The 21,977-nt window shown below is 40.7% G+C and overlaps 3 protein-coding genes across 6 annotated transcripts; all 3 read right to left on the bottom strand.

Annotated features, from left to right (window-relative positions):
• Positions 1-249: 249 nt before the first annotated feature.
• LOC134184644 (supervillin-like) lies at positions 250-12,267 on the bottom strand. 3 transcript variants are annotated; one of them, XM_062652386.1, is made up of 22 exons: positions 12,208-12,267; positions 9,951-11,635; positions 9,010-9,889; positions 8,825-8,951; positions 8,728-8,761; positions 8,464-8,655; positions 8,270-8,406; positions 8,062-8,215; positions 7,858-8,009; positions 7,447-7,806; positions 7,214-7,393; positions 6,876-7,139; positions 6,742-6,818; positions 6,569-6,676; positions 6,379-6,516; positions 6,206-6,321; positions 5,977-6,132; positions 1,043-1,204; positions 852-967; positions 737-795; positions 593-686; positions 250-535 (listed from the first exon to the last, which is right to left on the bottom strand). In XM_062652386.1, exons 2-22 carry the CDS (start codon positions 11,626-11,628, stop codon positions 449-451), a joined length of 5,271 nt encoding a protein of 1,756 aa, XP_062508370.1. In that variant the 5' UTR covers positions 11,629-11,635; positions 12,208-12,267; the 3' UTR covers positions 250-448. The 3 variants fall into 3 exon arrangements, with proteins under 3 accessions (XP_062508370.1, XP_062508368.1, XP_062508369.1); XM_062652384.1 differs by having other exon boundaries at positions 250-531; XM_062652385.1 differs by lacking the exon at positions 12,208-12,267 and having other exon boundaries at positions 250-531; positions 9,951-11,934.
• A 147-nt stretch (positions 12,268-12,414) lies between these two features.
• Positions 12,415-18,915, bottom strand: LOC134184645 (phosphoinositide 3-kinase regulatory subunit 5-like). 2 transcript variants are annotated; one of them, XM_062652388.1, is made up of 23 exons: positions 18,618-18,899; positions 18,509-18,558; positions 17,797-17,925; positions 17,574-17,678; positions 17,480-17,517; positions 17,281-17,425; positions 17,094-17,191; positions 16,947-17,015; positions 16,749-16,881; positions 16,629-16,701; positions 16,433-16,551; positions 16,297-16,358; positions 15,090-16,240; positions 14,925-15,034; positions 14,655-14,845; positions 14,501-14,590; positions 14,368-14,442; positions 13,673-13,781; positions 13,560-13,606; positions 13,399-13,510; positions 12,934-13,007; positions 12,753-12,862; positions 12,415-12,693 (listed from the first exon to the last, which is right to left on the bottom strand). In XM_062652388.1, exons 1-23 carry the CDS (start codon positions 18,761-18,763, stop codon positions 12,504-12,506), a joined length of 3,426 nt encoding a protein of 1,141 aa, XP_062508372.1. In that variant the 5' UTR covers positions 18,764-18,899; the 3' UTR covers positions 12,415-12,503. The 2 variants fall into 2 exon arrangements, 1 of the variants encoding a protein (XP_062508372.1); XR_009970686.1 differs by lacking the exon at positions 12,415-12,693 and having other exon boundaries at positions 12,787-12,862; positions 12,934-13,280; positions 13,353-13,510; positions 18,618-18,915.
• A 1,543-nt stretch (positions 18,916-20,458) lies between these two features.
• Positions 20,459-21,922, bottom strand: LOC134184250 (uncharacterized). The gene is made up of 3 exons (XM_062651891.1): positions 21,819-21,922; positions 21,253-21,748; positions 20,459-21,174 (listed from the first exon to the last, which is right to left on the bottom strand). The coding sequence occupies exons 1-3, from the start codon at positions 21,843-21,845 to the stop codon at positions 20,513-20,515; spliced, it is 1,185 nt and encodes a 394-aa protein (XP_062507875.1). The 5' UTR covers positions 21,846-21,922; the 3' UTR covers positions 20,459-20,512.
• Positions 21,923-21,977: the final 55 nt, after the last annotated feature.

Below are 21,977 nucleotides of genomic sequence, written 5' to 3'. Positions count from 1 at the left end.
GAAATATTCAGAGTTATGAGCTCTGGGTCGGGACCACTACTATACAAAGTGTACATTGTTTTATAGTGTAAAGACACTAGCTGAATCCCTAACTATACATATAAAGACAAGATCCTATTTGTTTGTTCGCCTACTACTTCCTCACACTCGGCTCATTGTCACTGAAATTCTCCAGACATGCTTACTGAAATATTAATTTGAATTGATACATACGGAAAAGTTATAATGACCCTAAAGGAACAAAGTAAACTTAACTGAAAACGTCATGTTACTACATTTCCGTTATGCTGACAAGCTAGCTACAGTACACAACAATAAATAACGTTAGTTTCCAATCACATAATTACAAGTCTCTAGTAGCTGATAGACTTCACACTTCCAATTAGTCACCAAAATTAGAAAATACTGTTTACTATATACGACTAGAAATCAACTAACATAACCAAACTCAAAATAGGCCAACCATTTTCTTGGCATCAGTCTGTTTCCATTTGGGAAGTTTGGAAAATTGATCACGTGTAATTTTGAATACTGTCTACATGTGTCCACAACAAATGAATTTGCGACATAAAAACTACATTAAAAACCTTACCTCAAAATCAGCAGCAGTCAAATATGTTTCAAGCCGAATAGGATCAACATTATCAGGAAGCGGTTCAGAACGAAGTTCATGAATACTGTATTTCCTATCGACAAATGTGATAAACTAATCGTGACAAATAAACAAACACTCAACTTGTGGAATTTCATCAACTCATCTTCTACTTTCAACAGTTCACAACAATGATTAAATGTCTATGCAAACAAAAAGGTCACAAGTAGTGATCTACATCAGTCAATTCATCACTTACATGAGCAGCACACTTTCTAATCTCACTACAAAGCTGCCATTTTGGGAAAATGTTTGTAAATTGATTTGGTTCAAAACCCGCCACTACAACGAATGCACGACATCGCCTGCTGATGGCTACATGTACAAACCAGCAAAACAGCATTCGTATTCATGTTCCAACAATGGACTAGGTCTATAATTATAAACTACCTCGAGCATACGACTCTGCTGTTTTCAATGCCAACATCTTGTCCTGTAGCCACCTTGAGAGGGCAGTTCCAGTAACTTTAGCTGTCATTCCATCTTCAGATTCAGTTGGCCACCAACCAAACCATAGATACACCACACCACAAGCTTCCAGCAAGAAAACAGCTACACAGAAGATCAAGTGACTAGAAGTCCTTAATTAATTAAATAGTCAAACTCTTGCACACACTTAATTCATTAAGCATATTCAGATGTACCAACATTGCTCTTCTTTGTATAATTTAATTCCACATACAGTAAAGAAAAACCAGAATCTTTCCAAAGTGCACCCATGTTACACCTACTGTAAATGTACTACAAAACAACATACACACCTACCGTAGCTGTGTGTGTGTGTGTGTGTGTGTGTGTGTGTGTGTGTGTGTGTGTGTGTGTGTGTGTGTGTGTGTGTGTGTGTGTTGTGTGTGTAGTGTGTGTGTGTTGTGAGTGTGTTGTGAGTGTGTGTGTGTGTGTGTGTGTGTGTGTGTGTGTGTGTTGTGTGTGTAGTGTGTGTGTGTTGTGAGTGTGTTGTGAGTGTGTTGTGAGTGTGTGTGTTGTGTGTGTGTGTGTGTGTGTGTGTGTGTGTGTCGTGTGTGTGTGTCGTGTGTGTGTGTGTGTGTGTGTGTGTGTGTGTGTGTGGTGTGTGCTGTTTTGAGTTAATTTTCTTTGGCATAAACATAAAATAACTACTAGTCATGAGTGATACATAAATGAATTCTCAGTGTACTCAGTACATCACATAATGAGTAAACCACAATTAAATCCTAATTGCTTAAGCATATGTTACACACAAAGACACTGCACACTGAAAACAGCATACTATTACAAACTCAGTAAAAGTTCTGACAATATTAGAGAAATTAGAATGTTGTCAGTGATAGAAAGTCTATACTAAGGCCGGGCAAACTTGATTCACAGTTTAACGTCCAGCCTTTTTCACGACGGCATGCGGGCGGGCGGTCATTATTCATTATTCATTTAATATTTTAATAATAATATTAGTTAAATAATAAGTTTGCAGTTACAGTAACTACCAAGCATTGACTGGCGCTACAGCTGTGAATGGCTCACTATCAAGTTTGGCAGGTACTAGTATCGATAAAAGCCGTTTTCTTCAAATGTTTTTAATGTTTCAACAAACGCTTGTTTATTCTAACAAAAGAAGCACAATCATGACAATAAGGATAAAATAGTTCAGAGCTCTTGGGCAACGCCAGTTCAGTTGAGCTCCCACAGTGAACACACATAGGGTCATCTGATCCATAGACAGTGTAATAGAGCTTTTCAACATGGTCACTGCAGCTGTGCTTTCTTATCCCAATACCGGCTAGATACTCAGGCAGCATTAAGTCGTCTATGGAAGCACCACAAGAGTAGGATACGTTTTGAATCACGTCCTGGAGTTGCTCTCTTTCTTTGGCTGATAGCTTTCTTTTGGAGAATATCAGACGCCACTTGTTACATTCATCACACTGAACCAATACACCGGCATTTCAAACATGCTGCTCACTTGGAGAGTATCCCAGAACTTTTGAACTTTTTTGTGTGCATCCCGGATGGGCGGTATCTCTCATCGATTTCAATGCCAAATACATCCATAAATGGCAGGTAGTGATCATCAGGGCCAATTACAGGATCTGGGAGAAAATGTATTCCTCTGAATTGGTCAGGGTACATGCAAAGTGGCTTGCAAATCCTACAGTCATCGGAACCACACTTCTTTACGCAAAATGAGTAATGACGGGTTTGACAACAGTGATCAAACAGCTCCTTCAACTTGGGCTTCTTACTCAAAACAGATTTGCTTGTCTCACTTTTCTCCAAGGTGCAGTCTACCTGGTGAAGTACTTCCCAAAAAGCATCTATTTCATTGCTATCAGCACTTTTGAACACAGAAAAAGGCTTTCTGTGCAACTCAAGACGACTTGTTATACTGTTCAGCAATTGCACAGCAGGACGAAGAGAGGATTTCATTTCATTGCCATACCAGTCTTTAACTGCTTCGCGCAATGCGTTGACACTGTTGGCATTTTTATTGCCTTTTCATACTCTTCACTGCCTTTTACTCCGCATCATGCCTACACATTGTAGACCCAAGTTGATTATACTCATGATCCTTTCAACAGGATTCCTCCAAGAATGATTTGGTGCTGTTCTTCCGACAACAAGAAGATCCAAGTTTAAATTCAAGAAAAGAGCAATCAATGATAGCTGGACAGAGAAAAATGTCAGCGGGTGGTCAGGGCCACCATCAGTACAGAGAAAGAGAATACTCTTGTTCTCGATCTGCTTCAGAAGAATCGAGTACAGCTCAGATGCATGACGAAGTGCTGTTGAGTGTTCTAAAACCGCATCTTTGTATCAAACGTGAACCAAGCCGTCATACCATGAAAATTCCATTGCCTCGGGAATTTGGACAATGAACGAAACACTGGGTACAACTGAAAATTTTGTGAAGTCATGATCTGCAACTTCAAACGTTTCGTGGCCAGCCACCAAAACCTGTCTCCCTCTTTCTGCAGCCGCTATAGGGTTATTAGGCTCTCCAACCTTGATGAAGTGTTTGTCATCCAAGGAGACAAAGAAAGCTACATCACGAACCTGAATGGCATACTCTTTTATGTACCGGAACAGTGTGGCGCAATAGTGGGCATCAACATGGTGGTGTCTAAACTGACGCTTCTGTACCATCATCTTGACGTTAAACTGTGATCTATATTTTACTGCAGCCTTAGATCGGGGGTTTCTAGGGCAGACTGCAAACGAACCCACTGTTCTGTCGGCACAGGATGTCCAGGACACATTTTGGCTACCTCCTGAACCAAATCTCTTACTGATATTGCCTTAGCCATGTAGGTGACTGTACCATGTCTCCGTTCATGTACTGATGTTGATTCATCAAGATAGACTTTCATTTTCTCCCAGAAAACAGAGAACTTGTTACTATGCAGTTTGTTTGATTCGCGTAAATCAACAACCAAATCAGCGTTTTCCATTTCAAGAGCTTCCCTCAGCCTTTGATCAAGTTCTTCCTCAGCTGTTGTTAGATTGGCTGACTGATCTCCTGTTGCCACCTAGTAGAACTCTCTGAGTGTAGCCAAGTTAGTCTTTGGCAAATTCGTCCAAATTTGGAAACCAACTGTCGTTTAAGAGTTTGCCGATGATAAACAGGCAGGCCTTCTTGAAGACTTGACACAACCCTCTGGTTGTCATTCAGAGCAGCTTCAAGGGTGACTTGCTCTGGCAGTGGCCATACAAACAGGTAGTTACCTACTCGTCCACCAATGGAATAAGTGCACAGAACACAAGGTCTACTAAGCCCCATACGTAATTGTTGCACATAGAGATACTTTTCTCGTCGATCAGATGAAGCATAGTCACCTATAAATTTGGGCTTGTATGGTGATGAGGAAGAAATGGCATCATTTAGCTTCTTGAGGCAATTTGATGGAGACCTGTTTGTTGCTAGAAGCTGAACAGACGTTTATCAGCAACAGGTAAACTAGATGATTCATGATGTAGCTTCATCGTCTTGCATTGACTTCTCAGGTGTAATACATAGGAGTCCAATGAACGAGCAAGAGTTTCAGTTGCATGTCTAGAACTAGCCCATTCAGAAGTGTTCAGCCAAGAAGTCAGCAGAGCATTATACAGTGATGCTGTATGGTCAGCAAGTTTGTCTGCATTCAGATTCTGAGACTTCCGTTTCCTGTGCTTGGAGAGCTCTGGGGTGTTGTACCCATTAAACTTCCTGAACATCTCAGGAACATTGCAACCTTGAAGACCAAGGGTCCCATGATGACCATCTATGTACCACAGGGCGGAGCACACTGTGTTGACATAGGATCTGCCGTATTCTAGTTGCTCAGGAAGGAATTTCAATCTTTCTCCTCAGCAAGCCGTATGAGATCATTAAACATCTTATCTCTTTTCGTTTTCTCTTCCATGAGGTTGGGCAAACATGGTGTACTGATGGTCAGCCGACTCTGCATCATTACCCCAAATGCGTTGTTCACGTGCACCATATTTGTTGCACTGGTAGGACGGACTGCAGGCTCAACAATAAACTTTACGAAGTGGCCAAATACACTGATAACATCAGCAGCTGTCAGGTTCTTCTGGACTGACGACAAGGATGACTCGTCGCTGCCAACGAAGACAGACGTCAAAAGGGCCGCCGACAACTCGTTAGACATCTTCACAATAGAGAAGTGCCCGGCCTGGACTGATGTCAGCAGATCTTCAAAGGTTTCTGAAGGAGACAGCGACAAAACAGTCCAGGAAATTAGGGTTTTCTCAGCAGTGCACACGTGCACGCTTACGAAGGAAGTCATATTGTGAAAACTAACGTGTGCAACACGAGACAGGCATGTGCGAGGTGTCATGTGTCTTATATAATGAATAATGAAACTTACTTTACTTTCCCAGAATATGAAGCGGGCGGGGACGTTAAACTGTGAATCAAGTTTGCCCAGCCTAAATTATAAACAGTAAGCATGTAAAAGAATAGTAACAGACGTTAAGTACCAGAACAGCAAAAAGATCAATTAATTGAGGCACATGTACTTCACTTAATTATAAAGTGCAATATTGCACATGTGGATGTCACATGTGCCACACTCAGTGATGCATGAGACTATGGCATGAGTTAATTCGACTTGCCAAACAGCTGAAGTGTGAAGGTGCCACAAAGGAAGCATTATTACCAAGAAAGAAAATCCTACTAACACCAACATAAAACACTAGACAGCTGCCAGAGTCACAATTGTGACTTCACTGTGGATTCAAACAGCGAAGTGTTTATGTTGGTACCCAATCAACCTGCATATGCTCAGGAAATACATAAAGTAAAAATAGTTATGTATATGGCCAACATTATTACTACCACACATACTCACCTGGCTGTTGTACAGAATAGATGTCAGACTGAAGAAAAGGGAAAGTACAACTTCCATCGGATGCTCGTGAAGGGCATAGCACTTCCTGTGCAGTAAACTTCCCAGTTGCACTGCTCAGTTGAAATAATCTCATAGAACCAGCTTCAAACACAGGTTCTAGACATAAAACCACGTATAAAAAGCACAAGACAACATAGCTACTTCAATACTACATGTATTAGATATGTACCATCAAGAAGACTATAGTAGTCATATTTTCCACCTATTGATCTCCAAAATCGCATTCTTTCTTCCCCTTCATTGACTTTGACCAGCTCAAAGTTTTCACTCACACCAACACATTTCCTACATAACAGCATAATTAAGAAATTTTGGTGCCATTCATTCCTGTTATTAGCATACAGCCTCTTTAGTTTCTGAGCAGCAGACATAGCAACACCATGTGTTGCATCAGATGATCTACATCCTTTCCATACAAAGACACACTGAGCATGAGCAGACAATACAACAAAACAACCTTGTGATCTCAGAGAACGAGCACTGCCAAATACATCCCCGATAAGATAATTCAATTAAATACAAAAACTACTACCTTCTCGTGGTAATCTCTTCCAAAAGAGCCTCCTGTGCTGATTCTCCTCGCATGTAAAACAGTCTATTTAGTAAAGTTCCACATGACTTGTTATTAATTTCAGCTCTCCTAAGAAATAAGAAACAAAAAAATCATACCGGTATGCCTTGCCTTGAGATAACAAATCTACATACTTGCCAGCAAGAACCACAAGTCCACCACCAAACAGTTGAAGAAATACAGGTGGTTCTTTTCCTTGTGGAACTCTCACCTGAAAACAATGCTTTTCATATCACACGTTGATCACAATGTTGATTGATTGTTAAACCTGAGGACTCTTTTCTTCATCCAATTCCACTGTTATAATAGCAGCTGCTCCCTTTTCAGTCACAGTACACTCATCTCCTTGCCAGAAAAAGTAGCAGCAACGTTCCCGACCACCAAATTCATGAATAGTTTGGTGACGTCGACTGCGACCAACCATTCGCTTAGGTGGTTCTTTGTAAACACGATACTTCCAACATACTACATAACCTTCTGCACTATAGAACAAACCCACTTCATCAGCATCCAACTCGAAATAATCATATTCCTATAAAACACAATTACCATTAATGCTGTTTACACAGAAACAAGTACAGCAATTGGCAATTGTAGTTACTGTACCTTAATGTGATAAACCTTCAGTGATGTAGTAATCACTGAAATGCCATGTTTATCAGACGTAGAAGAAACTCCTTGTCCACGTCCCAAGTTGTCTCCCTCAAGAATACAATCTTCTGGAGGAAGAGGACGTTTCCTCATCACTTCTACGTCACATGGAATGAGTTCCACAGGTGGAGGGGCCTGAATCACATGATGTCACCATTGCCAATACTACCATTACTTCAACAGCTTACTTCAATGACTTCTCCTGAACTGACGTGTCCCTTCATTTTGATAATACGACCTGGCTCAGGCCAATCTGCAAATTTCTCTTTGAACAAAAAGGTCTCGGCACCTTCTGCAAGCTTAGAAAACAAAGCCCAATTTGGCCTTCTCTTACAACCACTTTTTGACTTCTGCACCAGATCTGGTTTACTAGATCGCCTCCTGCTAAATGTGTAAGATGACGGACCACCAGAATCTTCAGATTGTGATGACACATAGCCACCATCAAACAACTTCTTGGCAAGAGTTACACCTTGCCGACGCAAACTACCCAACGAAACTAGCCCAATCCACACATATAATTCTGTGTAGAAGTCAAACACAAAAACCTACAACATAAAATTAGCTCTCTTCGACTACCACTTGACACTGCAGACTACCTCATTTGTATTGAGCATAGCAAACTTTGGTTGCTTGCCACACATCTCCCTCAGAGGTATCAATTCCTCATGATCAACCTTCACCGAGTAGATCATCACATTCCTAATGCATTTCTTTTCATGATCTTCATCACTGGTGACTTCACTGGTGCCTAAACAAAACAATGAGTTATGAGTAACAACTACCACTACAACCACTCTTACTCTTCAGTCTAACACCACTGTCACTGCCAAGAAGCTTCAACATGTCTTTAAGCCTTGTTCCACTAAAACCAACCCTTTGTTCAACAAGACTGACATGCCTTGCCTTACAACCCATGTCTTTCTTCTGCATAATGCGTGTAGCCAAATCTGTTCCCTTCACACAACAATATCTACAGTACAGTCACAAAGTGTAGTGCACATGACATACCTTAGCTTTTTCAAATGCATTAGCTTCTGACCCAACCCACTGATACAAATCTGTGCTTGTAAATATGACAAAAACATCTCCAGAGTTGAGAGACTTGACTGATGGTTCTACCAAATGCACCTGAATACGACGCCGTCCTATTCATATAAATATTACAAATATCCATTCACTTTTGTATCTATAACATACAGTACCTTTGATCTGTGCCACCACAAGAGATGGTCGACTCATTACATAATTTTCATCATCCTCTGCCATAGCAGTACCATCAGGAGCCTTTCTTGTTTTACGCAACACAACTGACTTGAAATTTTCTGTGCTGGCTAATCCAGCTTTTGCAGATTCATGAAGTATGGTTTTTTGGTTATCTGCTGTATTTTTAGTTACTGCAAACAACAGATGGTGACAACAAACATGAATAAACAGAGCAAAACTTTTATGTAACAAGGATGTGCAACCTGTGACTGATTTAGTCTTGTCATCTATCTCATTCTAATACATAATAACATTCATATTACAAACAACTTCCCACAAATGACATGTTACTTGACAGACCAAATTAGTGCCTTTCAGTTCTGACACAACATCACTCCGAGATTGCAGCTGCTTTACAGGATTAATAGATGGTCTGCGACGATGCTGTGGCTTTACAATAGTACGATGTCGACCAAATGAATGTAGTCTACAAAGAATGCAATGTCACCCAAATCAAACAATTTGTTTCAAGAACTTTGTGTTACTTGGGAGATTCAACAGAATCTCTAACATGTTGTAGATCAGTATCAGTAAGCTCCATTGGTGATGACTCTTCAGGAACTTCAGATTTTCTTTGCTCTATAGCTCTAACACTCCCAGGAGATTTTGATTTGGCTTCAAAGTCTGAAGTAAAAGCTGATTTAGAAGTCTCTTCCACGTTTACTCCATCAAAATGTACTGCGGATACAGTGAGACTGATGTCACCGTCTACATTTGATTTCTTCTTATTTGACATAGATGACAAACTTAATGAAGGAATAGATTGTGGAACTTTTGGCTTCACCCTGAGGCCGCTATCCACTCGTGCAACTGCTCCCTTCAGGCTGCTAGCAACTGATTTACTATAACCACCAGGTGTGCCACCCACTAGTTTTTGAGATGACAAACTGTCACAGCTCTGCCTCGTTCTAAGAAGACGTCTCATTGGAGAAGCGGGACAGCTACTTTTCCTCGCCACTCCGCCAGCAGCGTGATCACTACTCTTTTCAAGTGAACCCACTGTGTGGCGTTTCTGTAAGGGATGTTTACCTCTACTAGTACTTGATGTATGCATAAGAACTTGTTTGGGTTTTGTTGTCACAAGAGAAGACTGTTTAATAGCAGTTGACTTTACTACTCTGCTAGCTGTATCCACATGAGTAGAATTGAAAGACTTTGCTAATTCTTTACTCTGTTGGTTTCCACTTCTCTTACCGGCATCTACCAAAGCTTTATTTACCAACAACCTTGACTTCGTCGTCATGCTGCTGCTTGGCAGCTTGCTCTCATACTCTTTGCCACTTGCCACCTTCAATGTTGGCACTAACTCTGTTAACTGTTGTTCATGAGAACTGGAAGATTTAGAAACATCAGCACTAGATGTTGCTATAAATACACAAACGCTATTAAAACAGTTGCCTTGTATCATATTTCGAGTAGACACTACCTGATCTGACAGAACGCAAGACACCAGAAGGGTTCTTCACATATTTTGTCTTAGTAACTGATTTTAGATGAGGGACACTGGAACAGTTCTCACAACTAACCTTACATGCATTCTCAATGGCCACTATTGCCTCTGAATGAGGTGAAACTGTAGGTACAGCATGAATAGAACTAGTCTTCTTTACTTCCCTCTTTACTTTACCGTGAAGTCCATCATTGCTACTCCCAGCCAAAGATTTCTTACAGTTCTGAGCAGAATCTATCTTGAAAGCACTACCAGTGCGCTCCACTACATTCTCAACCTGGCACTGTTTCCTCCAATTAGTTCCCTTGCTGGTAGGTATAGACTTACCCTGACCAACATCAATTGCTGCATTCTGATATTTCTTTTGAGCAATTTTAGAATGAAGAGATAATATCGTGCCATGATCAGCTTGTTCTGATTCCTTCTCACCACTGCCAACCTGACTTCTTCTACTAACAACATTCTTCGTCTTCTTACTTTCTGTCAATGTCTTACTGTTCTCTACCTTTTCACATTGTTTTCTAGTGCTTTGAGAAGATGCTGACGATGTTCCCTTAGCAGCTGCATCAGAGTGTCCTAAATCTTTCCCAGTAATTCCAGTTCTACTCCCTCGTCGATCAAGGCCAATAATCTGCCTCTGCCTCTGCCTTGCTACCACCTCTGTGCTTTGGTCACCTACAGTTTCATCTTTCTTTCCCGAATCCCGACAAGATGAATTTGATGTTTTTATAGGAATGCCAGTCTGGCTTCCCATTTTAGAAATAACATGCTTGCTGTGCATGTTCTCAGTAACTGCCTTTGTGTTGCCTGTTTTCTTCTCGTTCATGCCAGGGTCATTAGAATAAAGCCTCGACTTTGGTACTCTGATTCTCTTTACAACTTTAACAGTTTTAATCTTCTTTATTGTTTTCTTTACATTTGTAGAGCCTTGAGGGGTAGTTGAAAAGTTTCCTGTCTGGCTTCTTGACCCCATTTCACTGACTGTTTGATCAGTCATCTGATTACCACAAACTTGCTCATTTTCTTCTGCTGTAGGCTGAATGCAAGTAGTCTTCTGTGGGTAAAAACTAGCCAGAGGTGATGTCGTAGTAGACTTCCCAGAAACAGAATCAGGGTCAGGTAATTTCCTCTTTAATTGAGATAAGTCGGAGGACAACTGACTTTCAGATGACTGAGCATGCATCTCAACTGTTTCAACCTCCTTTGCCAGCTTTGTCTGATCAACAAAAGCATCCACTCCATTGTTTCCACCAGTTTTTGCAGTGACTAGACATTCAGTAGAAGCAGCTTTCTGCACAGCATCGAGACCACAAAACTTCATCTTCAACTTCATATCCAAACCCTTATCTTTGCTCAAACATTTATCTTTGCCATTCGATCTTGCATCACTGCTCCCATCAAGCATAACTTCAAGACTCTGACTTCTCTGCAATTCTGTTGTATAGTCAACAGGACACTTCCTCCTCTCTAATAACACATCCTCAGGACACCCTCTCCTTGTTGGAGACCAGATAACATTTGATTGAGGCTCGTCATTCCTACACGTACCAGCAGCGTCAACTAATACACGAGCGCAACGGCGTGTTGTGTCTGCAGTCGTCCAGGCTTCCCTGGGTCTCATGAAGTCATCACGCACCAAAACAGAAGACGCCATCTACCAACTACAAGACAATCGCATTATGCACACGCAGTTATAATTATCCTGCTGGGAGGTGAAATTTACTCCAATCGATCTCATCGAAGACCTGAACCAACAGCTCTTTCAGAACAGAAGCAAACGGCTACTATTACCACAGCAACCGAGCTAGCAGGTCACACTTCTTATCGCGTTGCGATCAGGTAGAATTACAAGTCAGTTACCCCAACCGCCGCGTAAACATACGATAGAAGGTTCAAGTGTGAGTTCGACACACAAACTTTGCCATTACTAGGGCTATAGTAGTGGTCTACGAGAGTCTACCCTTGTGTCACGCGTCCACACATCGTTTCGTATTACAGTGCGACAATTCCCACGCTTTCAGCCTAGAGACATCGCATCGCAATACCTTATCACTGTATACCCATCAGCTGACAACAAGTGCAACTGCAACAAGAGAGGGAGGGCCTACAACAGATAGGCAGAAGGTAGAAGTGAGATGTTAGACTGCGGGCAATCGAAAAAAAGGTGTGATCGCTATCTCGGCTGCACAAGCACCTTTTCTAATCGCAGACATTTTAACACGTCAAGTCTTACCTGAGAAAGACGCAACGACTACCTTATGATCGCGCCGCACATCTGGCGATACATACGGGGCACACAAAATTGTTGTTGAATGTTAAGCGTGTGAAGACAAATACGTTTGATATCCCTCACTTATCTTAATTAATTTAATAATGAAAATCTAAACTTTTAAACTTTTAGACGTCAGTCTGTCGAGTTCGTCCATGAAATCAAGCTAGCTGTCTTTGTGATGTGTATCAGTTCTCTTTATATACAAATCAATACACAACGTACATTCGTTCCTTACACAACTGAATGGGCCGCGTCTCTCAGAGACATGCGGGCCAAAATGTCATTAGAGGAAATTCGATTTCCTCATGACTTCCTGCCTGTCTGTCAAGCCCTCTGCGTCTGGATAGATACACAAAGTCGTCAGGATTGGAGCCTCCTAATGGCAAGTGCACTGTCTGGTAAGTCGAGTGTGGTAGAGCAGGACAACAACAAGGTTTTACCTGTAGCCTATTCAGCAGCAAGACAGTAATGAGCACAAAACAGAAGAAAAGGTGAGGAGTCACCACCTCATTACAGTCAATGGTTCACCATTGTCTATGACTACATTGAAAGGCTTCTGTGATGTAACTTGCACCTCATTGACGTGAAGAACTTCCTTCTCATCTTTGGGCCCAGACTATAACATTATCATAACGCAGTAAACAGCATTGAAACTGCATTAGGTCAGACACATATTCAGCTGCTTACTCGTCTGCCCTTGAAGCCTATTCTTAGAGGCAAATGAACACCTTGCACCAGTGCAAGTTCCAAACCAGATGTTTCTGTAAATCAATAAGATTCTCATACGTCATACTGTGAGATTAAATCAAATGATTTCTAATCACTACAAGCTGACTGGAAAGTACGTAGTTGACTGACTTAGCCTAGCCAAATCTTAGGCAATCCTTTTCATGCTAAACAAAGAGTAAAAAAGAAGACTCTCTACAATTTTAGGTGCAGACTTCAGGCCAATTGATTGCATTTGGTGCACTATACAAATTGTTGAGATGACCGTTATATAATTGTGAAGTTGGAGTTGTGCAGCGGTAGAAGATCTAGAAATAATGATTTAAGCATGTCAACATGTCTAATGAAAAATAGTGAAACTGATAAGTACAATAGCTTACCCTACACAACTAGCGACTATACACAAGTCAAACAAGAATTGCCAACCTGGATTAGCTACACATGTATCTCCTGGACGAGGTATATTTGAAATTGTTAGTGACCAATAGGATTTATCAGGCAAAGTAAACGGGCCCAGATGATGTCCATCCACTGTCACCTAAAGATGCAATGTAGACAAAACAAGACTTAAAATTACCATGTCTTACCAGTGACCCTGTTACGTGGAGAACTGAGAGCTGGTTACGTGTTTCAGCTAGAGTCAGAAAAATTCATTACAAAGCTCGCTCAACATATTTGGAAAGGTATGCCAAAAGCTTACTGAATTCATTGAGATATCTGAGCTGCCCGGCTCCAAGAACTTCAAGTCGCTGAACCATTACAAGCTTGGAAGATGGCTCAACTGCTTGATCATTACCATGTTGCCAAATCTGCCCAATATAAAGCTAGTTCACAACTGACATGCACTGACACTGAGGTCGACGTCAACACCTGGAAGTCACGTTAACACTAACGTTGAATTGTTCACAATATTTGAGACATGTACAGATCATATGGTTTAAAACTTGAGTCTTGCACACTCAACAGCAAACATAGACAATGACACGACTCCTCTGTTACTCTTTTTACTGAGTTGTATATAGGAGCAAGAAAGCTCAAGCAGCTCAATGAATAGAAACATGGTAATAAGTTTCAGCAATGCCACAGCAAAGGCAATTTTACCAACTTTTTGCAAGAACTGTGACCACACAATTGAGATAGTAACTTTTGTTTAGATTTGCCAAAGACATGAATAATTATGCACAGATTCTACAAGCAATTCCTTGGCTGATGATTCAGAACTTGGTTCTATTCCAGCATCAAGGTCAATGTTGTGCGGCTATGCTAACATGTCACAATATTGACATCAACCTCAGCATCAATATTGTGAATCAACCTTTTAATTAATAATTAAGCACACAGAACACATTCATATACCATGCAAAATCAACATAAATGAGAAATTGACCTACATACCCTTACACTGTACAATTTGATGCCAACTTTGTATCTCGCAAATCGACACATACCAACTATAGAGTCTTGCACAAGCTACAAAAATTACATGCGAATGATAGCTACATTCATCTAAATCTGATATCAAGCATACCCCAAAAGGAGTAGTATTATGTTCGACATTTTCTAAATCCTTCTCATCTGCTGCTTCCTTCTTTGTGTGATCCCCTTCTCTTTCCTTTGTCTAAAGATCAGCATCAGTATAAATACTCTACTTACAAAATTCCACAATAAACGTCAAAGCACACGTGAGGTAAAACATTCAACGCCCTTGTCACAGCAGATGTTACATGACGAACATGCCATCCATCAATCTTTGCCATAAAATCAGCTAGCCAATTCTTGGCACAATGCTTTGATATCTTGTCATTGTTGCTACAATGATCAGTACTGGTACTCCAGCTGCTCCGACGACCAAGTACTTTCGGTAGTGACAACCCTGTTAATTAGATGATTAATAAAAAAAGTACAATTATCTAAATAAACTGACAATATAATAATATTCTTCACATCATTACGTTTTGATGCACCCAATGTGTGATTCAAATCAGATGTCTTCGTACGAGCACTAAGTGGAAGGTAATAAAACCGCACTTCTGCCTTTTCAAAAAAAATTGAATGAGTTGCCCTAATAGAACACAATAACAACAAGTTATTGTTTAACATATGTCAAAGATTCCCACCTTATGTCAGCATATGCAGAAGCAACACTGTTGATCCCTTGATCTGGGCCAGCAACTACTATCTTAAACAAACTGGGTTTACTTCTTTCTGTTTCATCCAAACTTAACAGTCGAGATCGTTGCAATAATGATCGATCTGCTCCCGCCTTTACTTTGTCTTGATATTCATAAATGCTAGTGATTCCTTTCCGAACTGGAATTTCACCAGCAACTGTTTGACATGTAGAGTGTCTCAATGGTACTTCAAGCAAAGTGGGAGTTTGATCACACTGCAATGATGCACTATGCTGATCAGTAGCATGCAAAGCATGCTGCTCATAATCCTGTTTATCATTATGCTCTCCTTTAGCTGTAATCTCAGAAATCACCGATAAAACAGAAAGTGAAGTATTACGTGCCACTAATTCACGAGACGGTTCGACTACTAAAATATTAGGCAACACAACATCTTCTCCTGCTGATGTTACCAATGGCAAGTCTGATTCCACAGCAAGGTGTGATTTTCTATTGACATCTGGCGTTCCATAAACAGCACTACTACCAGTACTGTCCAAACTTGTGCAACTTACACATGAACTGCATCTTACATCAGTACAAGTATCAGAAGAAGACACACAACAATGAGGGATACATTTTCCCCCCTCCTCATTTTCAAATCCTGCTTCAGTCTCCTCTTTAATTTCAGGCAGAATGCTGGAAGGTGGTGTGTCTTCCAAGGTGAACGAGCTGCCCAAACTGTCGTAGCTTGTCCTGCTGCCTGTTGAATTTGCTCTAACATTAAATCCATCGTCAAAACAAGTTGGAGGAGAAATAGAGTTTCGTGGCCTCATATCAAAATAATCTGATTTAAATAGAATTTCAAATAAGGAAGAGTGAGCACTAGTTGACTCTTCACTATTAAATGTATGACGTTCTATGCAAGGCCTGGGAAGAGCAACAGCCACTGTTTCTTTGTCATCACATCCATTAGTAGCCATGGCAGAAGATTCATTAGATTTTGCCACTTGAGAAGTGATTCTTTCCATTAAAGACTCAAGTCTGTCTCCCAGCACATCCAGAGCTTTCTCTTCACTTGCAAACCCAGCTGCCTGTTCAGAATATTGAACAGCAGCATTGCAAAGACTTTCAATTGATCCGTCAGCTGCACAAAGCTATAAAGAAACCAGAATAAATACAACACAGATAATTCAAAGTAATATAAAGTTACCGAAAGGCCTTCTTCAACATCCGCCAAATTACAGTTTGTACCATAATAACTGAGAAGTGTATCTGCATGTCACAGAAACATAACAGTGAACAGAGAGATACTCAGTACAAGTACAATTCCTCTGTTCAGAAAATACGTTTAATAAGTAATTGTTGTAAATGTGTTTCAGTTAGGCATTCCTGGTGTGCAAGTGAAGAGTAAAGAGAATCAGCTGCAATAGCAGATGTGTCCACTAAAACGTGAATACTGTGTTCTCTAATAAGAAAACATGTAGAAGACATGTATTAAATACATGTTTGCATGTGCCAAAGGGTGTAATAATTAGCACAAACCTGTCTCCATGAGAGAGGAATTGTTTTACATTCAGATTGTGTTCAGAAATCAACCGACGTCGAAAATGGATTCCTGTAAAGCATGGTTACATCACTGAATACATACTCTCCAAACCAAACCTGGAGATTTCATTTCATCTTGAATAAAGTTCATGACATCTCTAGCAACATCACAATGTGGAAGAGGCCACAAGTAGAGTGGCTGAACAGCTCGATAAGCATTGAAATAATGTTCTTGGTGAACATAAGGAGCCTACATTCGAAACAACTATATGGCCTCTTCTAACAGTAACTTAATAAATATGTACAACACTTTACCGCCATTACAGTCTCACAAAAAAGCTGCAAAACTGGAAAAACTTGCTCATCTTCTTCATTGAATTCAAGCTGCAAAAAAGTCCATAGACAATTCCCAGCTAGTTTGTAACTCTCACTGTCACTCATGTCACATATTAATGACATTACCCTTTCAAGCTGATCGATGACAGCTTGAAGAGTTTCCTTTGCACTCTCAGAAGTTCTTGCCATTTTTCTAAGTCTGGCATACAAAAGATGGTCATTGCCTAGAAGAGATCAAAGAGATATTAGAAAAATTCTTTTGGTAAGTAAAGAACAGATTTCACAAATCCTGCTTTATAATCACGTAACTCACCAGCAACTTCATCTGGCGAGCTTTCCTTGTGTGTCAAAAAATCAGGCAAGAAATGACCAGCTTTGAATCCTTGACAGCACAGGGAAACGATGTCTCTAATATTCAATTGAGATGAATTCACTATGGATCCTACGAGATGTAAGGCCTAAAAACACTACAATTGACTATTGCAATGTGAGAAAGACTGCTAACAAATAACCATTTTTTCAGACTTGGATCGACAATGAGTAGAGCATGCTACAAGCAATGCACATGAAATCTCTAATAACTAAACCCAGTTAGTGCTAATAGACCTATCTGCCACTGTCTCCACAACGTCCGCAGTGTGTCTGTGACCGTACAGGAAAACAGCCATCCAACGAAGCAGACAGTGTCAATGAGGTTTGATCGAACCACATCTGGTATTCAACAGTTCAGTAAAGGCTGCAATTATTATGATCATATTAAATAGGTATTACACTATATAAATTTATAACAACTCATCTATCAACATACTACAATAAAGAGCAAGGATACGAAAAGGAGACAATAGATTTGAGCCTCCTCCTGTTGGTGCTTTTTCGAGCCATTCCTTGTAACCATCTTGGGTATTAAATTGGTGTCTTTGCAACAGATCGTACAAAACTGACTTGATCGGCTTGTAGCCTAGTGAGACAACAGACAAGAGATACAAATAAACTAAAGCTTCAACATCCCACCAGTTGGCAGTGGATGATAGCCACATGACCAAAAGGGTGTAGCAAAACACCTCAACGCATAACATTACCACACAACATTACCACCCAGTCGCATTCAGGCCCAAAGGGCCGCAACACCTGATACAAGGCAATGTCCAGCCTTGCAATAGAGATTGCCGACTAGTGCCATATAGCAGAGTCAAGAATCCTTGTAACTGACATATGCCCAAACATTGCATGACCATGACCATTGTCTTTCAAATTCCCGAAAAGCCCAAGCAGCACAAAATTAGTTGAAGGTTGGAGACCTACCAAACACTAACGTCGTTAGACTCCGTGGGTGTAAACTAGGCTTTTGAAATCATTCACTGGCCACCTAAATCCGGTAATAAACACTTTCAACATGCCACTGATCGTCGATTAAACTAATAAAATAAATTGCGTTGTTTAAAATCTATCGTGCCGTGCAAAGCTTTGTATTGTATACGATAAGCAACATTGAACGTGCAACAAATATCACAGATGATTATCCCTAGGTGTTAGGCCTGTACCATGCAGACTGTCCAGTGATATCAGCTTCGCTATCAAACAACTGAGATAGCTGCAAAGACACAGACAAGTTGATTAGACATGTACGTATTGAGGATCGAAAGCAATCACCCGCTGGCCACCAGTGGATCAGAGAGCAAGCTGTGAAAGTGGCTGATTTGGCTGGGTGTCAAACACTGCTTCGAGTTTGGCGTTGGCCCCAGAGCGTATTCTGCTAGACGGATACCTTCCACAAGCTTCGGATCGATCACCTCCATGTTCGAGTGAGATATCGTGACTGCTCTAGCTACTGCTCGCGCCCCGGCCTCACCGCTTGTTCCCGGATATGTTGTAACGCTATTTCGGGTCTACTGTTTACAGGAAATCATTTCTCGGCGCTTAACATTCACACGAAATTTGACGCCCCTAAATTTAGACCAATTTCATCACTACGTACAGTGAAACTCGTTGATCGATCCAACAACCAACACACCACAACTGCATGACTGCTTTACAGAGTGAGAAGTTCATCTGCTGATGCATATCTATCTAGATATCTAGCTAGTATACATTACCGTATTCGCCCGTAATAACGCCCTGGGCGTATAGAAAAGAAACACTTTTTTTCTGGGCGTATACTAGGGCATGGGCGTTATTTTGGTCACTAAATGTTGTCGTCTGGCCAGTCATCATCTAAATACTTGAAGTCAGAAATACGACAAATGCTTGCAATTATCCATTTGCAAGATCTAAGGTACTGGTATCCATTCAGCATCAACATACACGCAGAAACTAAACCGTCGGACTGAAGCCGGTCAAGAGCATCAGGGGCGGTAATTGCAAAGAAGACATAAAGACATAACACCAGCTCATCAAACGCACACAGACGGAGACGAATGTTCTGCGTACCCATTTTGTTTTGTCTGCGCATGCGTATTCCGGGCTTATACTTGGGCATGGTCGTTTTTTCGGGCTGAAAGTTCTGACCTGTCGCACATGGGCGTATATACGGGCATGGGCGTTATTACGAGCAAATACGGTAGTTAATTAATTGCGTGAATCACTGATGGGTGGATCGATGTGACAGCTGGCAAGGCAAGACACTCGTACAGTATCCTACTAGACACCTACCAGTCTCTGTTCGCGATCACATTTTGAATCCAGAAGTTCGTAATGAAGCACTTGTAAAAACCTCTTGTGTTTGTTTGTTTAATTTGTTTACATTTCAACTCTACGGTTCGCAGTAACGTAAACGTACATGAAAACACAGTAGAGTATGCGTAAGCATACTACAGTTCAACAAGCTGAAGTAATTTGTCTTATTAATTAATCAATTAATATATACGGCAGACGCATTTGATAGTAATGTAGTAGTACGTCTGGTTCGGCGTACACGTACCGCCTTTCTAGGCGGAAGTAAGTATGTAATCAAATGACGCAGGGGTGATGGCGGCGCATCCGGGGCTGTAATGCACACTGCGTCTAGGGCGAGGTTACGCAATTTATGGGAAGCTAGACAATGTTTTAATTGACAATTTAGCACATCACGCTATTAGTAGTAATTACCTTTTTGTCGTTGCGCGTGGGTCTGTTTTACAAGGCTCGCTCATAACAAGATCGCTCAGAACGGACCAAAAAAATACGAAAATTTTTGCGATTTTAGATAGTCTAAAGTGACCACAAACAGAGAAAGTTAGTATTCTAGAAAATTTTCTTGACAAGAAACCAAATATATTAGACTATTTACTTAATTAACACTTTTGATTTAATAATTAACATTAGGATTTGAAAATTATAAAGTAGTTTTCTAATTAAGTCCAGATGCTTGCATGAAGGCAACAAACATTAATTTTTAAGTTAAAACATATCCTGTGAGAATCAATGACTGCACTTTACGGTTGAGGGACTGACAGATTTATGTTACGGTTGAGGGACTGACAGATTTGTATAGACACAACAGACCTCACAGAACGTAGATTTCCACTAATGGACTTTACTTGTGGTATAACTTTTCTAGAATACAACTTCTAGAAGCCGTAGTCTTCGTCACCACTTTCTGTGTTTGGCATGTCTAGGAAGTTTGGGTTTCTTCTAGTCGTATGTTCATATTCTGTCGAATACAAAATAACCAGATTGTAAGAGACACCTCCTTTCATCCTCAGGGCTATTCTTCGTATTCCAAATACTAGCCGTTTCCTATCTAGTTTTGAACATTGAATGCTGCCGAGAAGAAACCAACGCAGTACCATGATGATTCCTAGTTGAACCGCATAACTAGCCAACAGAGAAAGGAAAGCTTCTTTCAACCACAACGGAACACTCAGCAAATCAAACATCAAGATAAATACAGATGATCCAGCAAGCAGAAATATTATGATAGAGCCCAGTCTTCTTGCTCCTCCTCGTTTTGACTTAGAAACAAATGTGCAGAGAAGAAGTGTGCGAACCAAAACAGAGACAAACTGATACAGCAATGCAACGAATCCAATCCGAAATGACTTTGGGTAATCGATAGTCAAACACAACGTGTCTGGGGCTGCACAAATTAGAGTTTCCGACAAAGAGCTCCGCGTAACACTATTGATCATTTCAGCTATTTCATTTACAGTTGTTATTTCAGTTGCTTGTTGTAGTGAGTCCGAGCAAAGCGGGCGATCATCGGGATACAAAACCAATGGATCACTGATATCTAGAAGACGAATAGACTATAGATGTTAATTAAAATAATTATACGTAAGTTTTCACGTCACACTAGAAATGCATTTACCTCTGCAGGCAGGTACACATACAACAGCACGGAGACTAACGCAGCTGTCTAGATGCCCAAGAAATACATCATCTGCTTTCCTTCTGCAATCTGCCCACTTGGTGTTCATTGAGACGTGAGTCTTGGGGTAAACAAACCAATGAAGGGATGCACTTTCTGGTCCAATTTGAAGTTTTTTGATCGGACTACAACGTTGTACTTCGGATCTATTCTTACCAAACGACTTTGGTACCAGTGTGAGTGGACTGCCTTCCTTGCAAGCTTCAAGACAGTCTTCTCGATCTAGGCAGGTGCTTTCGCGAAAGTGCATTGCTGCTTGTATACCGAACGTTATGAGTATACACAACAACAGGTGAAAGAATCGCCGTTCAAATCCAAAGCGAAATCTCGGCCATTTTTTCGTTGGTGGGAGCCCTAAAACCGTCCACAAAGTTAGAAAAAACCCGATCACATCACTTTCGAGAGCAACGTAAGTCAGTAGACCTCGAAATTCTCTCTATACAAGTACAAAAACATGAGATGCAACACACAGTCAGCCCAATCGATCACTTAAACGCGTGACATACCCCCAAACAAACTCTCCATTTTCCCATTTGCGCAAGATATCCTAGATTTTCGATCGTTCTGACTCTGACGTTGAGCGGTTAGACTATCAACTGTATGATGATCAATGAATCATTTTTCAGTATGACGAAAAATGTAATCACTGTGACGTCACTTTATCC

This window comes from Corticium candelabrum, chromosome 9 (genome assembly GCF_963422355.1).
Source record: "Corticium candelabrum chromosome 9, ooCorCand1.1, whole genome shotgun sequence".
Classification (NCBI taxonomy): domain Eukaryota; kingdom Metazoa; phylum Porifera; class Homoscleromorpha; order Homosclerophorida; family Plakinidae; genus Corticium; species Corticium candelabrum.
This window is presented reverse-complemented; position numbering and strand designations above follow the sequence as displayed.

Excerpts from the sequence above, each read along its gene's own strand:
- LOC134184644 (XM_062652384.1), bottom strand. The coding sequence starts at position 11,628 with ATGGCGTCTTCTGTTTTGGTGCGTGATGACTTCATGAGACCCAGGGAA. Across the intron at positions 7,394-7,446 it reads GTTCAGGAGAAGTCATTGAA|GCCCCTCCACCTGTGGAACT; the intron begins GTAAGCTGTTGA and ends CATGTGATTCAG. Across the intron at positions 968-1,042 it reads AGCAGAGTCGTATGCTCGAG|CCATCAGCAGGCGATGTCGT; the intron begins GTAGTTTATAAT and ends TTGTACATGTAG.
- LOC134184645 (XM_062652388.1), bottom strand. The coding sequence starts at position 18,763 with ATGGAGGTGATCGATCCGAAGCTTGTGGAAGGTATCCGTCTAGCAGAA. Across the intron at positions 17,192-17,280 it reads CTCGCCAGATGAAGTTGCTG|GCAATGACCATCTTTTGTAT; the intron begins GTGAGTTACGTG and ends GATCTCTTCTAG. Across the intron at positions 13,008-13,398 it reads TACATGTGTAGCTAATCCAG|AAACATCTGGTTTGGAACTT; the intron begins GTTGGCAATTCT and ends ATTGATTTACAG.
- LOC134184250 (XM_062651891.1), bottom strand. The coding sequence starts at position 21,845 with ATGGGAAAATGGAGAGTTTGTTTGGGG. Across the intron at positions 21,749-21,818 it reads AATGGAGAGTTTGTTTGGGG|AGAGAATTTCGAGGTCTACT; the intron begins GTATGTCACGCG and ends GTACTTGTATAG. Across the intron at positions 21,175-21,252 it reads ATGTGTACCTGCCTGCAGAG|ATATCAGTGATCCATTGGTT; the intron begins GTAAATGCATTT and ends TTCGTCTTCTAG.